At 40.3% G+C, this 15,277-nt stretch overlaps 1 protein-coding gene across 8 annotated transcripts in view; it reads left to right on the forward strand.

Annotated features, from left to right (window-relative positions):
- Window positions 1–15,277, forward strand: part of CDIN1 (CDAN1 interacting nuclease 1) — a 237,458-nt gene that overhangs the window by 104,026 nt on the left and 118,155 nt on the right. For all 8 annotated transcript variants that reach the window (XM_075927022.1, XM_075927019.1, XM_006132709.4 and 5 more), the window contains 2 exons: window positions 3,068–3,135; window positions 11,595–11,660. In XM_075927022.1, the coding sequence (XP_075783137.1) occupies window positions 3,068–3,135; window positions 11,595–11,660 (134 nt within the window). The remainder of the gene's footprint in view (window positions 1–3,067; window positions 3,136–11,594; window positions 11,661–15,277) is intronic.

The following is a 15,277-nucleotide window of genomic DNA, read 5'->3' on the forward strand; positions in this document are numbered from 1 at the left end:
CCTAAACCTCCTAACTTACACTTGTTGGACATGTCTGAATTCTCTGAATGCGAAGACGACATGGAGACCACAGGAGTGGAACAGCCCTTACGCTCCCCCATTCCTATACACACGGCTCCATCCTTGTTGGCAGAGACATTTACTTCCCCATTAATAACCGGTGCGGGGGATAATGTTAAGGACCTTTTTAAGAGGGTAATTGACAAACTGGAAATATCCCTCTTCCATCCTCCGGATACACAGCATAAGTTAACTAACATCCTTCATGACTCAGTGCAGACTAGACTCTCTATACCCATGAATAAGGCATTGATGGACCCAGCTAAGCTTCTGTGGAAAACTCTGACGACAATCCCATCAACATCAGAGACTTGATCAAAAATATTATGTCACCCCACAGGGTGTGGAATTTCTTTTCACCCACCCCCCTCGCTTGTTCATCTCCTCAGCAGAGAGATCTCAGGGATTACCGATCTCTAAACAGACTATCCAAGTGGATCTTGGACTGTATAAGATTAGCTTATGCCATATTCAACAGCCGGCTTCCTTCGGCCGTATGTGCCACTCCATGAGGACAATGGCCTCCTCCACTACCTTCCTCCGCAGCATCCCCATAGACAAGTTCTATAGAGCAGCCACATGGGCTTCAACTCACACTTTCACTCATCACTATGCCATTCAATCGTATGCAGACAGTTTCACTCGATTCGGCTGCTCAGTACTTTCAGCAGCCAAAACAGGCTTTCTAAGGGCTCCGCCTCCAAGCATTGCTCTGTAGTCACCTCAGGTGGAGCACCCATGGGGACACTCCTTGAAGAACAAAGGAAGGTTACTCCAGTAATTGGAGTTCTTTTGAGATAGTTGTCCCTGTGGGTGCTCCACCACCAACCAATTCTCCTCCCCTCTGCTTCAGTTTCTCCTTGGGTCTGGATCAGAGAAGAACTGAGGATCCGGCTGGCCGTGCATGTTCATTACACACTCTAGGGGTCTTGCTTCAGAGCCTAGCACACACGGCCAGCCGGAAGTCACTGCTACAGTCTCTTGACTGGTGGATGCAGCAGCGCTGGTGCACCTATGAGGGAGCACCCACGGGGACAACCATCTCAAATAACTCCAGTTACTGCACAGAGTGAGTAACCTTCCCTTCTCCCCCAAGGAGTTCATTCACAAAATTTTTTATTATTATTATTATTAATATTATTATTTTATTTTAACAAGCACCATCAGCGTGGAAGAATGTCCGCTGGAATGGTGGCTGAAGCATGAAAGGATATCTCAATGTTTAGCATATTTGGCACATACATGGCTTGCAACACCAACTACAAAAGTGCCTTGCAAATGCATGTTCTCACTTTCAGGTGACATTTTAAACAGGAAGCATTATCTTCTGTAAATGTAAACAAACTCGTTTGTCTTGGTGACTATACAAGAAATAGGATTGAGAGGACTCACAGACAGGATCTAAAGTTTAAATTGTTTTGGTTTTGTGTGTAGTTATGTAACCAAAAAAAATCTACATTTGTAACTAACACTTTCAAAAATAAAGAGATTGCTCTACAGTACTTGTATAAGGTACATTGAAAATACTATTTATTTTGTTTATCATTTTTACAATGCAGATATTTGTAATAAAAAATAATATAAAGTAAGTATGGAATACTTTGTGTTGTAATAGAAATCAATATATTTGAGAATATAGAAAAAAAATATATATAATATTTTTCAATTGGTATTCCATTGTTTAACAGTGTGATTAATAACAATTTTTTTAACTGCTACATTTTTTGTGTAAATCACAGGAATTAACTACAAATTTTCGACAGCCTTCGTGATACCACATTCAGATCAAGAGGCTGCCAGTGGAACAAGGATTAGAGATACTACACTGAAATACTGGTTTTTCATTACTGGAATCAGTGCTTTGGTATAGTGAGATGCATGAGATGGCTTTAGAGTATATCTTTAAATGTAAGAAGTTTCAGTATTTAAAGAACAAAATCTTAAATTGTTGAATTGGATAACAGAATTAATTATAGTTTATATACTTAGTCCCATTAACTTCAGTGATAGTTTTGAGTATAAAGCTGAAGATCAGTCCCCAGCTTACCAGCTACATCAGCACTCATTTTAATCTTATACTTTACTCTTTTGGATAAGAAAATGAGAGCAAGGTGAAGTACTACCTGTGGGGATATTGAAGCAGGTTGTTTATGGTGCATTTTCTCATTTGTTTGAAGTAGATTTATTTTCTTTTATTTTTACTTAAAGACTGGCATACATTGTCAAAAGTAACTGGTGATTTTGGGTGTCTCAGTATTTGGGATCTGACTTTGACCCACCATAAAAGGCCATGAATTTTTTAAAAAGCATATTATTGATCATTCCTACAGATGTAGAGCATTATATTCTATCAGTTCTGAATTTAGTTTCATTCCGAACATGTAGTGCAGGGGTCAGCAACCTATGGCTCAGTATGGAACCAAATATGGCTCTTTTCTCATTCCCAAAATACACACAACTCTTTAAATTAAAATGAAAAATTAACTAAACAATTTAAAAATTCATAATTATTTGTCAAGATTTTTTTTTGGGGGGGGGGGCTATTTCACCTTTAATCAGAGATGAAAGTAAGGCAGTGTGCCCAGGTAAGAACCAGCTGTGCTGTGGCGAGAGCCTGCTGAGGGCATGCTGTTGGGGTTGCATGCGTGCTCCCAGGTAGGATAGTGAAAGGGGCTGGCTGTGGCCGCTCAGCTTCAGCACCCATTTGACTGCCACGGTCTGTCCCCAACAACTGTGCTCCTGGGGCAGACTCCAAGGCAGCCTGGCAAACAAGGTCCCAACTGGGGCCCTACTCCTATCTGGCCACAGCATCCTAATCCTGGGATGGGCCCCACAGTTTGGCCACCATCCTGCTGCAATACAGGTAGGAGGGGATGTCACAATCCAGCCGCTGTGATCCTGATCTGGCCCCTCGTCCAGCCACTGCTCTTTGATGTAGTTTGGTACTTTTGTTTGAAAACATTGCCGAGCCCTGATATAATGCTTTTCTTTAACATAAATCCATCAGTGCTATTGGGCATGAGCATGAAGTCCTGCTGCGAGAAATGCTTCTGGAAAAAAATCTCTCTTTCTTAGGTAAGAATCTATAGTAGAATCTAAGTTATGGTAAGATAGCTTCAGTGACTGTTTACTTAAGGAAAAAAGAGAGATCTCAACACATGCTGTGTTATGTAGCAAAGGAAGAATAAAAAATGATTGATGCTGTACATGTTATCTTTTATTGATTTGGAACTGAGCAGGAACTCAGTTACCTAATACCCCATATATACAGCACATGCACTGGCTTGAAATTAATATTTTATAGAATAAGTAACTGAAAAAATGCTTTAATATCTGCTGCAGTATTACTTTTGGTGTCATGAGATATTAGCCATAATCTAAGCCTTATGAGACTTAGAAGGAAAGATGAGAAATATTAGTGGGAAAATGCTTTATATATTAAAGAACTGCCAGAAGAGTTCACTTTTAGCTGTAACTGTGGTTTCTGATGTTTTTGAACTAATGCACTAAATCTTTCCCATTTCCTGTCTTTAAAGTCATTTTAAGAATTTATTTTAGAAAATGTTCACTTAGATATTAGAGGATGACTTGATAGAAAATTCAGTAAAAGTTTTAAACACGATACAGTAATTAACATTAAATACAGTGGATAACATTTAAAAAATTTATGTATTAAGATTATCAACATAAGAAAGCTTCAACCTAATACAATAGTAAAATATCGTATTCTTCAAACAGATTTCTTATGTAGAAAGATAACAACAGTCCCATCTAATACTAATATCTGTATTGAACAAATAATTTCGTAGCTTTTAGAAAAGAAACAGAAATAGCTTTCTTGATAAATAAAAGTTATTATTGATTTATCCAAAAGTAAGTCATGCCAAATTTAGTTTCTTTCTATAACAGGATAGGATTTTATTGGATAAAGGAATTTCTTAGGACATAGTGTATCAATTCAGTATGATTTCACATATCATAAACTTAGGAAAATTAAAGAAATGAGGATTTACATTACACTAGTAGAGCATGAAATGTGCAATTTTTAAATCTAGCGTAGGAACTTTTTGGTTTGGGTCTGGAAAGGCTCAGTCCTATTTTTTTTACTCTAGTTTGTAAATACTGTCATATAGGTTGGACCTCCCTGGTCCAGCACTCTCGGGACCTGATCAGTCCCGGATGAGGGATTTTCCTGGACCAAGGGAGGTAATTTTGGACCTCCCTAGCCCAGCCACTGACCTCCTGGCTAGCTTCCTATTATCTGTTGTCCTCTCTGCCCTGCCCACCCCGCTGGTCAGCCATTATTGCCCTGGAGCTCCAGGACCCACGGGACAGCCGCATGCACCACCCTACAGCTCTAGGACCTGCAGTGAAATTGTGCATGCCACACTGGAGCTCCAGTACCTGTAGGAAAGCTGCAGCTCCCTGCCCCACTGAGCTACTAGGGCTTGCAACCCCACCAGGTACTCACACACCAGGTCAGCCAGCACCTTGGGCAGCCCCACTGCCATGTGCTGGATGGCCCCGCCAACTCCACAGGGATCCTTGCCATTGGCCTGCCACTGGGACGCTCAGGTCCTTGCAACATCTATTCTGGACCATGGATGTTGCCAGACCAGAGAATCCTGATTAAGAGCATTTCAACCCATAGTGGTAATAAGAATAAAAAAATCATACAAATGATATTAAAGACCTCTAGTGTACTTCTGTGCTGGTGAGTATCAGTAGTGCCATGGTTGAGGGGAATTATTCCTGGAGTGTCGAGGCACATATAGGGAGCTACTCTCCCTTAGCTGCCACTGTTGCCAGGAAGCACATGCCTACACAGGTCTCCGTCAACACATGAGATAAAGCGCCTGGACCCAGTGTGTGTCTCATGGACCTAATGAGACTATGAGGAGCACTCCTGCCTGGGGTGGAAAGCAAGAACACTGGACACTCAGCGACCGAGGAACAAATAGCAGCTTCCCTTTATGCTGGGGCCCAACCAGTCAAAATGCCCTGCACTGTCTGGAATCCACTGCATGAATGGGATTTGGGTTGAGCAGTGGGAAGTGGGTAGGATCCCGGGAGCAGGTAGGAGAAGGGTGGGTGGTGGAGCACCCCAAGAGTTCCAGTTACTGCTGCACCTTGGGCACATCTACACTTGCTTTCACTTTCAAAAGAAGATATGGAAATTCACACTGAATTTGCATATCTTCTTCTGATCACTTTTTCGAAAAAGGTTCTTTCAAAAAAGAAAGTCTGGAGGCGGTTCTTTCAAGAAATAAACCCTTTTTGAAAGAACCGTGTCAACCTAATTTTTTTTTAGGAAGAACGGTCCTTTCAAAAAAGGTTTTGTTTTTTTTTTCTCGAAAGAACCACGTCTAGACTACTTTATTTTTCGAAAGACCCTCTTTTGAAAAAAGGGATCAGAAGAAGATATGCAAATTTGCACCAAATTTGCATATCTTCTTTCTAAAGTGAAAGCAAGTCTAGACATGCCTCTTGTGAGTAACCTTCACTTCTTTGAGGAGTGTTCTGGTGGATGCTCCACTTTCAGGTGATTACAAAGCAGTAATCATAAATGGAGCAGGGAGCTTTTGAGAATTTGTGACCGAGAGTATTGTGTGGCCATCTCATTTCTGCGTCTGTAAATGTTTAGATCACATAGTGCTGTGTGAAGATGTTCAGAGCGCCGGCTCGTGCAATCTGGAGTGGCTACTGTGCACATGCAGCCAGCTGCCTCCTCAATTCCTTCTCAAATGCCTTTGGCTTCAGTCGCAGCTCAGCAGTCACCCTCTACTATAGATAGTTTTTAGTGCGTTCTTATAGTGATTTAGATAGTTATTGCCTCAGAATTAGTTACTAAATAGTTACGCCTCAAGTTTCCTTTTTCTTTAAAAAAAAATTGTTTTTCTTTGGGTTACATATTTATTAGGATTAGTTATTTAAAATAGACTCTTTCTGTGGACACTGCAGTTCCAATAAAAACCTCTCCTGCTCTCTGTGATATGCCTGGCTATTCCAGTTTTTAAAAGTGTATGGGCTGCAAACTGTCTTTCTCAATATCTGACGGACATGACCGGTGCATCTGTTGCCTTGGGAAAGAGCACTGTCCTCATTGTCAAAAATTAACAACATATACCAGAAAAGCCAGCGAGCTATAAGTAAAAATGATTCCGCTTAAGAAAAAACCCCCATCTGGCTCTGACCTTGAGCAGGATACCCCTTCCAGTCAGAAATCACCTGGGACAGGTCGGAAAGAGCGGCTCCTCTTGAAATGATCCCAAAGGACCGAGGCAATAGCCACCCCAAAAAGAGTTCCTACTCCTCTGAGACTGATTATCCCATGAGGAAACGCCCTCTCTACAAGAATGCTGCACCCCCACTCCAGCACAGAAGGGATTGGACAAGCAGCCTACAAGTGGGGCTGGCAGCGCTAAGAGCCTTGAGCCCAAGTACAAAGAGAAAGAACGTACTTCACCTCAGAGGGTTCCTTAGTGGCCTCTGAGGCGAAGTACGCCTCCCTGCCAGCACAGGCAAAAACAGCTCCGGCACCAGCAGCAGATCGCCACAAGTGGCACAGTCAAGCTGCAAGTGCTGAGCATCAGCAAAGTCACCATCCAAGCAATTGGCACCGGCCACGCGTAAGAGGCAGCCATCACCTCAAACAACCCTCCTCCTTTTGGTACTAATGGCACACCTAATACTTCGAGGTACAATCTTTCCTCCACATCTACCACTTCAACAGCCCCAGTGTTTAGCAATGAGGAGGAGGAAGTGTCTAAGGTTATGTCTACACTGCACCTCTCTTGCGCAAAAGCCTATGTAAATGAAGTGCAGGTTAGCATATTGCTGTGCTTCATTTGCATAATTAATTGGGGCCAGTTTTGTGCAAGAGGTTTTTGCGCAAAAAGGAGCTGTGTAGACGGCTCCTTTTTGCACAAAAATCCCTCCTTGCGCAAGAGCCATTCTTCCTCTTTTTTTTTTTTTTCAGGAAGAACTGTTCTTGCACAAGGGGGTTTTGTGCAAAAAGGAACTGTCTGCACAACTCCTATTTGCACAAAAGCCTCTTGTGCAAAAACGGCCCCTAATTAATTATGCAAATAAAGCGCTGCAATATACTAATGCACGCTTCATTTTCATAGGTTTTTGCACAAGTGTAGGACGTAGCCTAAGAGATCACATTTGCCAAGACACTCCTTACCCAAAGACCAGTAACAATTACAACATTGGCAACCTGAACAGTAGCTTCCTGCTCTGCTCCCTTCGAACTGGCCATATTGAGACTCATGAGCGGCATGCAAACTACAACAGGGGCAACAACCATAACTGCCATCCCTGACACTGAGGTCTCAGGCACCAACACTCTAGTCTCCAGAACACTATAGGTCAGATGTGGAAGACCAGGAGGTGGACGTTACCAGGGATGAGCACTCATCTTGCTCTCCTCTCTTAACATGCTCCTCGTGTTCACCCCCTGATGACACAATCATGGCCCACCAACAATCAATGAGGATGATTTTGTCATTTCAAGACCTTTTTAAGAGAGTTGCTGAGATTTTAGAGATTTCATTGTCTGACATGCCTCAGTATTCACCCAGAAACAAGCTTGGAAGCAGTTGCAGGCTAAGGAACACTTCTGTAGTATCCTGCCTTTAATACATACAGGTTTTAATTAAGGATGTTAAGATACAGGTAATTGACTAATCGTGTACTCCAGTACATTTTATGATGATGATACACGGATAACAAAGATGGTCTTCTATGTCCAGCTTGCTCATGGAAAGAGCTCTATTGGTGGTCAGTATAAGCACTATAAAGACATCTTAGAGGCCAATATGAAGTCACGCAGCATATCTCCCAGTAATCTGGAAACTCTAGTTCAGGACGAATTGTCCTGGCGACAAACCATTGTACACGCTCTTAATGGCTTTGAGAGTCAGTATATCCAGACATTGCGGGAAAAGCGGCGGATCCTAAAAACATACAGTGCCTGCAGTTGGCGGCTTTTTATGTGACATCTGTAATCGGCTCTGCCGATCAAGGGATTGGTTTGTTTAGTTGGTCTCCAAAGGTGTCATAGAAGATGAGATCTGTCGATCGACAGCTCAGTCCAAGAAGAACATTTTATATAGGGTACATGATTAGTTGATAAGCTGCATCTGTGCAGTTTAAACATAGTAGTAAGAGCCAGGTGCACAGGCTGCCTGGCTGGCTTCTACTACATTTTAGCTGCAGAGCTTCATTGACAGTAGGTCCAGAACCCAGCATGAGCTGGGACTCTTCAGTCCCACCTTGCACCAGGTCCCAGACCGCATACTACATGTAAAAAGCAGAGCTGCAGCAGTCTGGGAACTGATGCATGACAGGACTGCTGAGTCCCAACTCATGCCTGGTCCCCTGTTTCTCTGCCTCCTGATCTCCCCTCAACGTACCTCGGAGACAGTGCTGGAGGGAATCGGCTTTTAAGCCAGCTCCCTCCAGCACCAGCTTCTCCTTCCCTCATCCCCCTGCAGCCTCTGTATCAGAGGCTGCAAGGGGATAGGATAAGCGAGTTGAGTAATGACTCGACTACCCGATAAGTCTAAGCTTATTGGATAGTCAGCTACTCAGGTGGTAGCTTTCATCTCTAATTTTAATAATTGAGTAAACACCTGCACTAGCGGAAGTTTCCTACTGGTATTGGAGTTCAGCCATGTGTGGAAGGTATTACATTCATACAATCAATAGCTAACATAATCATAAATATCTGTCCATTCCCAGGAAAAAAATTGTTACAAAGCACAGCATGGAAAAAGTGCCTCTGGAGTAGGGATGTAAACAAGTAGTGGATTAGTTGACTACTCACATTTTCAATAAGCATCAAGATTTCATTTGGACAAAAACAATCAGACGTGTATGTCATAATATGGTTAATTCGGGAGGCCAAAACATTGTTAAAAACCCTTAACATGGAACATCACTCCCCAGAATACTCTGAAGCAAAATACAGGACTATGTAGCACTTTAAAGACTAACAAGATGGTTATTAGATGATGAGCTTTCATGGTCCGGACCCACTTCCTCAGATCAAATAGTGGAAGAAAATAGTCACAACCATATATACCAAAGGATACAATTAAAAAAAATGAACACACATGAAAAGGACAAATCACATTTCAGAGCAGGAGAGGGATGCGGGGAGGGGGGGAGAAAGAAGGAAAGTAAGTGTTTGTGAATTAATTATATTAGAGGTGGGGAGAGTTAGATGTCTGTGAGCTAATAGTATTAGAGGTGATAATTGGAGAAGCTACCTTGGTAATGGGTAAGATAGTTTGAGCCTTTGTTCATTCCTTCCCGGAGAGTGTCGAATTTTAACATGAATGACAGTTTCAGAATACTCTGAAAACTCTTCCAGGGCAGATTTTAACTGAGTACTTAAGGCCCAAATTCTGCATCCTGAGACTAGGTGTGAAGGCATTACTCCTTCTGTATACTCAGATCTGCCCAGGCACCTCTGCTAAAAGTCAGAATTGCAACCATTCCCCTCCTTCACACACAAAGTAGGTGAGATGGGAGAGCCAAAAATGGCTATTCACCAGTAGCATAAGCAAACAAGCCATTCCTTTGCTGGTCCGACATGGCCCTGTTGTCCAACATCACACATGCAGCAACTATGTCCCTCTTGGCTCTGGATCAGAGAAAATCTTACCCAAACTAGCAATGTGAACATTATTTTCAGTTTTGTTGTTGTTTTTGCTTAGTTTTGGAATTGGTACTTTACATAGAGAATATTGATGGATTATATGGGGAATTTTTTTATTTTTGTGCAATTGCAAAGATTAAAATACACCTTTAGATACAAATGCTGTTTTCTCTTTGATTAATGTCAAATCTCTTCAGTAATACTAGGATTTTAAAATAAATGAAGTTTTAACCAAAGTATCTGAACATCTTATTTAACTATTTTCAAACATTAGAATCAGCAAATATGGGAACAGTGGTCCTATTGTTTACTCCTGCCAGGATGAATAAGTTGTTCAGAATATTGATTTATTATCATGGTATGACTCCATTTGTGTTTCAGAGATTAACATTAAGGAGAGCTTTATTAATCTGCACATCTCTCATCTATATATTTTATATCTGGATTTAAAAAAGTCAGCTCTCGAACACCTACCAAATCTTAATAGCTCTTATGACACTGCAGTGAGGTGTGCTGTATTACTAACACTTAATTTTATAATATATTACAGTACACTTACTAGTACAAGTTGTCAAAATGAATGAATAAAGTATATCTTGTGATTTTTCCCTTCTGTTGGTTGTTCACTTACACACTAATTCGTAACTACATACAATGGATATCCTAGTCTTAGGTTTTATATCTCCTAGTTCAGTATCTGAAAAATTAACTTCAGGCTCTTCTTATTCATATCTTCAACAAATGTACCCTTAAAAATCTAAATGTTCTTGTCATTAAAATATTATTTCAGCTCAAGGTGCTGACCTTTCAGGATATGCACAAAGTGTTCTAAAACAGCGTTCTGAGCGTTTGCCATGAAACCACTGTCCTAGGCTGATAAATGGATTGGAAATAAGCTACCCAATAGTGGGAATGGGCCATTAATTTTAATCAAAGGTGATGCAGAAAGGCGAATGGAATGCATGACAATGTCAACAGCCGAGGAGATGCTAAGAGTCCACATAGCCTTCCTTGTTACGTGCTTGTACCATTAGTTGAGGTTGGATGAAGACAGAAAGCCATGTCTGGAATTGAATGACCAGGTCACTCCAAAATCTAATGCAGAAATGATGTTTCAGAAATACCAGTATAATGACATTAGAAGTCAAGGACAACATCTAGAAAATATTGAAGATGGTTTTTTTTCTTCTTTTTAAGGCATGTCTTGATTTTTTTTTCACAATTTTGTCTTGCTTGCACCCTGTCATAGTTCTGGACATCTTCAGCTATTGCTTAAAAGAAGCTTTGGTATTTACAAAGGATTAAAGTTTACAAACAGATCTAACTCTTCAAGTCAATGTACTTTTAAATTTATGGACTAATGAATTATTGAATTTGCCAAATTTTATATAATGCAACATGCAAGAGATAAAAAGCTGTGTCTTTCCTTTCATAACTTTCCAGTTGGAAGATAAAGTTTTATAATAACTTTAGACAAACATCAGTATAAAATAAGAAATTAGAATTTGTGGCATTAATAGATAGCTGTTCCAATTAACTCTAAATGGGAAGATTCGTTCTTCAAAAAGCAAATATATTTCTTTATTTTGAACATTTTTTGGTTACCAAGTACTGTATGACAGCTTGAATTAATGATGTTTATAATGAAGACATAAAAATGCAGAGACGACAAGGAAGCATTTTTATATCCATGCTTCAGGTTTGCTAAGAAGGTTCATTTAATCTGACACAGCATTGCATACATATGAAAGATATGTATGACTGCATTAGTAATTCTTGCACTCTTATTTAAAAGAAAATTAATTATGCTGCTGTCTGGTTAATAGAATACTGTTATAAACAATAGTATTTGTTCTCTATGCAGCTGAAGAGCAGCTTCGTGCAAAGGGTTATGACAAAACACCAGATTTTATTTTAGAAGTGCCAGTAGGTAAGACCTTAAAGTTTTTCTTTTAGCATTTAATGTGCTTATACTAAATTGTTAAGATTACTTAATGATAAGGCAAGAAAAACTAGATTATAAAATATTGCTATAAGTATTATAGCATATTCTACATTATGTACTATAAATACTATAAAATACTGTTTCTGAGGATATTTCCACTAGTGATTGTAATAATTTGTAAGAATAATTGTAGAATCTAGTAGTTGTTCTAATAATTGTAAGAAGTGTCTTTTCAGGATGTGGGGGCTTAAGTAACACCCCTCTACCTCAAACCTGAATTGACCATCACCTGAGGCTGAGATCAAACTGTTTATAAATGGTCTATCCCCAGACACGCATGGATCTAGTAAGACTCCAAAACATCCACCAAAAGGCCATGGAATGGAAGATCCTGAAAATCAATGAAATCATTCTGTTGCCTCATTTTGGCATCCACATCCTCCCCATTGCTCCCATAGATCTTCATGACCTGAAAGAGAAGAATTGTGAAAGAAGAAAATTTTAAAGGTCATTGGAGGAAAACTGGTAGATGTAAATCAGTTGTTGCTTTCCCTTTTTACTGGTGATGGAGATCACATAAGCATCTAGATAATGAGGCAGAAGGAATTCTCAGAGTTAATACAAGATGACCATAGTCGTCCCTCTATCCATCTCTGATTCCCCTACACCTAGCCCTGGGATAGACAAAGCCAGGAGTTTACTGATAAGGAAGCTGACTCAATTGAACCTCATCCAGGGATCCCAGACACACCAGGTGAAAACAGAGACTGCAGCAGCAGGCCCTGAACTCTTGGGCTGCTGACTAGCAACTCCATTACACCTCCTCCAGAATAGCAGATGCTGAATGACCCTGCATGAGTCATCACCTTAACCAAGAAGAGTTATTACACTCATTTTCAAAACCTGCCATCTCCTTTTTCAATGATCTGTCAATGCATTTTTCAGAAAAAATTAGAAAATCATGGGAGCAAATATGAGAACTGACCAATTATCTGTGACCCTGATTTTTGCTCGTAAGTGTTTCAAGCATTTGGGACTCCTACTAGCAAGATTGTCAACATCTGCTTTGATGAAAGAGTTCTATCACTTACTCTAAATCATGCAGTTACCTAGGCAGTATTTAAGGTATAGTCACTCAACACAACATTCTTTTCCACTATGTAAAAGAAGACTTTTTATAAATATATTAGAAGCAAGAGGAAGACCAAGGACAGAGTAGGCCCACTGGTCAGTGAGGAGGGAGAAACTGTAACAGGAAACTTAGAAATGTCAGAGATGCTTAATGACTTCTTTGTTTCGGTCTTCACCGAAAAGTCTGAAGGAATGCCTAACATAGTGAATGCTATTGGGAAGGGTTTAAAAGACAAAATAAATAAAGAACAAGTTAAAAATAACCTAGAAAAGTTAGATGCTTGCAAGTCACCAGGGCCTAATGAAATGCATCCTAGAATACTCAAGGAGCTGATAGAGGAAGTTTCTGAGCCTCTAGTTATCATCTTTGGAAAATCATAGGAGAAAGGAGAGATTCCAAAAGACTGGAAAAGGGCAAATATAGTGCCCATTTATGAAAAAGGAAATAACAACAACCCAGGAAACTACTGACCAGTTAGTTTAACTTCTGTGCCAGGGAAGATAATGGAGCAAGTAATTAAGGAAATCATCTGTAAACACTTGGAAGGTGGCAAGGTGATAGGTAACAGTCAGCATGGATTTGTAAAGAACAAATCTTGTCAAACCAATCTGATAGCTTTCTTTGATAGGATAACAAGTCTTGTGAATAAGGGAGAAGCGGTGGATGTGGTATACCTCAACTTTAGTAAGGTGTTTGATATGGTCTCGCATGATATTCTTATAAATAAAGTAGGAAAATACAACTTTACTATAAGGTGGGTGCATAACTGGCTGGATAACTGTACTCAGAGAGTACTCAGAGTTCTCAATCCTGCTGGAAAGGTATAACAAGTGGGGTTCCGCAGTGGGTCTGTTTTGGGACCAGCTCTGTTCAATATCTTCATCAATGATTTAGATATTGGTATAGAAAGTACGCTTATTAAGTTTGCAGATGATACCAACCTGGGAGGGATTGCGACTAATCTGGAGGATAGGGTCATAATTCAAAATGACCTGGATGAATTGGAGAAATGGTCTGAGATAAATAGGATGAAGTTTAATAAAGACAAATGCAAAGTGCTCCACTTAGGAAGGAACAATCAGTTTCGCACATACAGAACGGAAAGCAACGGTCTGGGAAGGAGAACGGCAGAAAGGGATCTAGGAGTTATAGTGGACCACAAGTTAAATATGAGTCAGCAGTGTGATGCTGTTGCAAGGAAAGCAAACCTGATTCTGGGATGTATTAACAGATGTGTTGTGAGCAAGACATGAGAAGTAATTCTTCCCCTCTACTCTGCGCTGGTTAGGCCTCAATTGGAGTATTGTGTCCAGTTCTGGGCACCGCATTTCAAGAAAGATGTGGAGAAATTGGAGAGGGTCCAGAGAAGAGCAACGAGAATGATTAAAGGTCTAGAGAATATGACCTATGAGGGAAGGCTGAAGTAATTTGGTTTGTTTAGTTTAGAAAAGAGAAGATTGAGGGGGGACATGATAGCAGTGTTCAGATATCTAAAAGGGTATCATAAGGAGGAGGGAGAAAACTTCATCTTGGCCTCTGAGGATAGAACAAGAAGCAATGTTCTTAAACTGCAGCAAGGGAGGTTTAGGTTGGACATTGTGAAAAAGTTCCTAACTGTCAGGGTAGTCAAACGCTGGAATAAATCGCCCAGGGAGGTTGTGGAATCCCCATCTCTGGAGATATTTAAGATTAGGTTAGATAAATGTCTATCAGGGATGGTCTAGACAGTATTTGGTCCTGCCATGAGGGCAGGGGACTGGACTCGATGACCTCTCAAGGTCCCTTCTAGTCCTAATATTCTATGATTCTATGTCATCACTCTTTTATGAAATAATATTTTGAAAAAATCCAAAAGGCCATCTTCTACTCCACCTAGATATTTTCAGTATTCTGGACTCCTCCCACTCACTTTTCAGGAACAGAAATGACACTAGTGGCACCAATAGATGAATGACTGTGGACAAATGGCATACATTTGTATTCATACGACTGGACCTCTCCACAGTATTTGATACATTCAACCAAGATATTTTGCTGTCCCACAACAGAGACTTAGCAGAATAATTCTGTGATACCTTCATTCCATATTGCCAGGCCCCCCACATTAAGTTGCAATGAGAAGCTGTTTCACTTCCAAAGCTCTTACCTGAACAGTTTCATGGATCTGTCATCTTACCAGTCATATTTAACCTACAAAGAAGATTGTGAAACAGCACCGACTAAATGTTTAGCAAGAACAGATTGTTTAGGTATTAATCTCTTTCATATCAAACACTATCCAGCATCCTGGCTGTGATGAAACCAAGATGAAGAGCAACTGATTGTCATTAAAATATTGGAAGGCTAAAGGAGATGTTGATTTAGAAAAGGAAGTACTTGCTAGCTCTGAAACATCACCTCTTCAGTTGGTAAAATAGTTCATGGATTTGCTATCTGTATGCCTTTCTACCTCTAGGTATCCCAATAAATG

This window comes from Pelodiscus sinensis, chromosome 4 (assembly GCF_049634645.1).
Source record: "Pelodiscus sinensis isolate JC-2024 chromosome 4, ASM4963464v1, whole genome shotgun sequence".
NCBI lineage: Eukaryota > Metazoa > Chordata > Testudines > Trionychidae > Pelodiscus > Pelodiscus sinensis.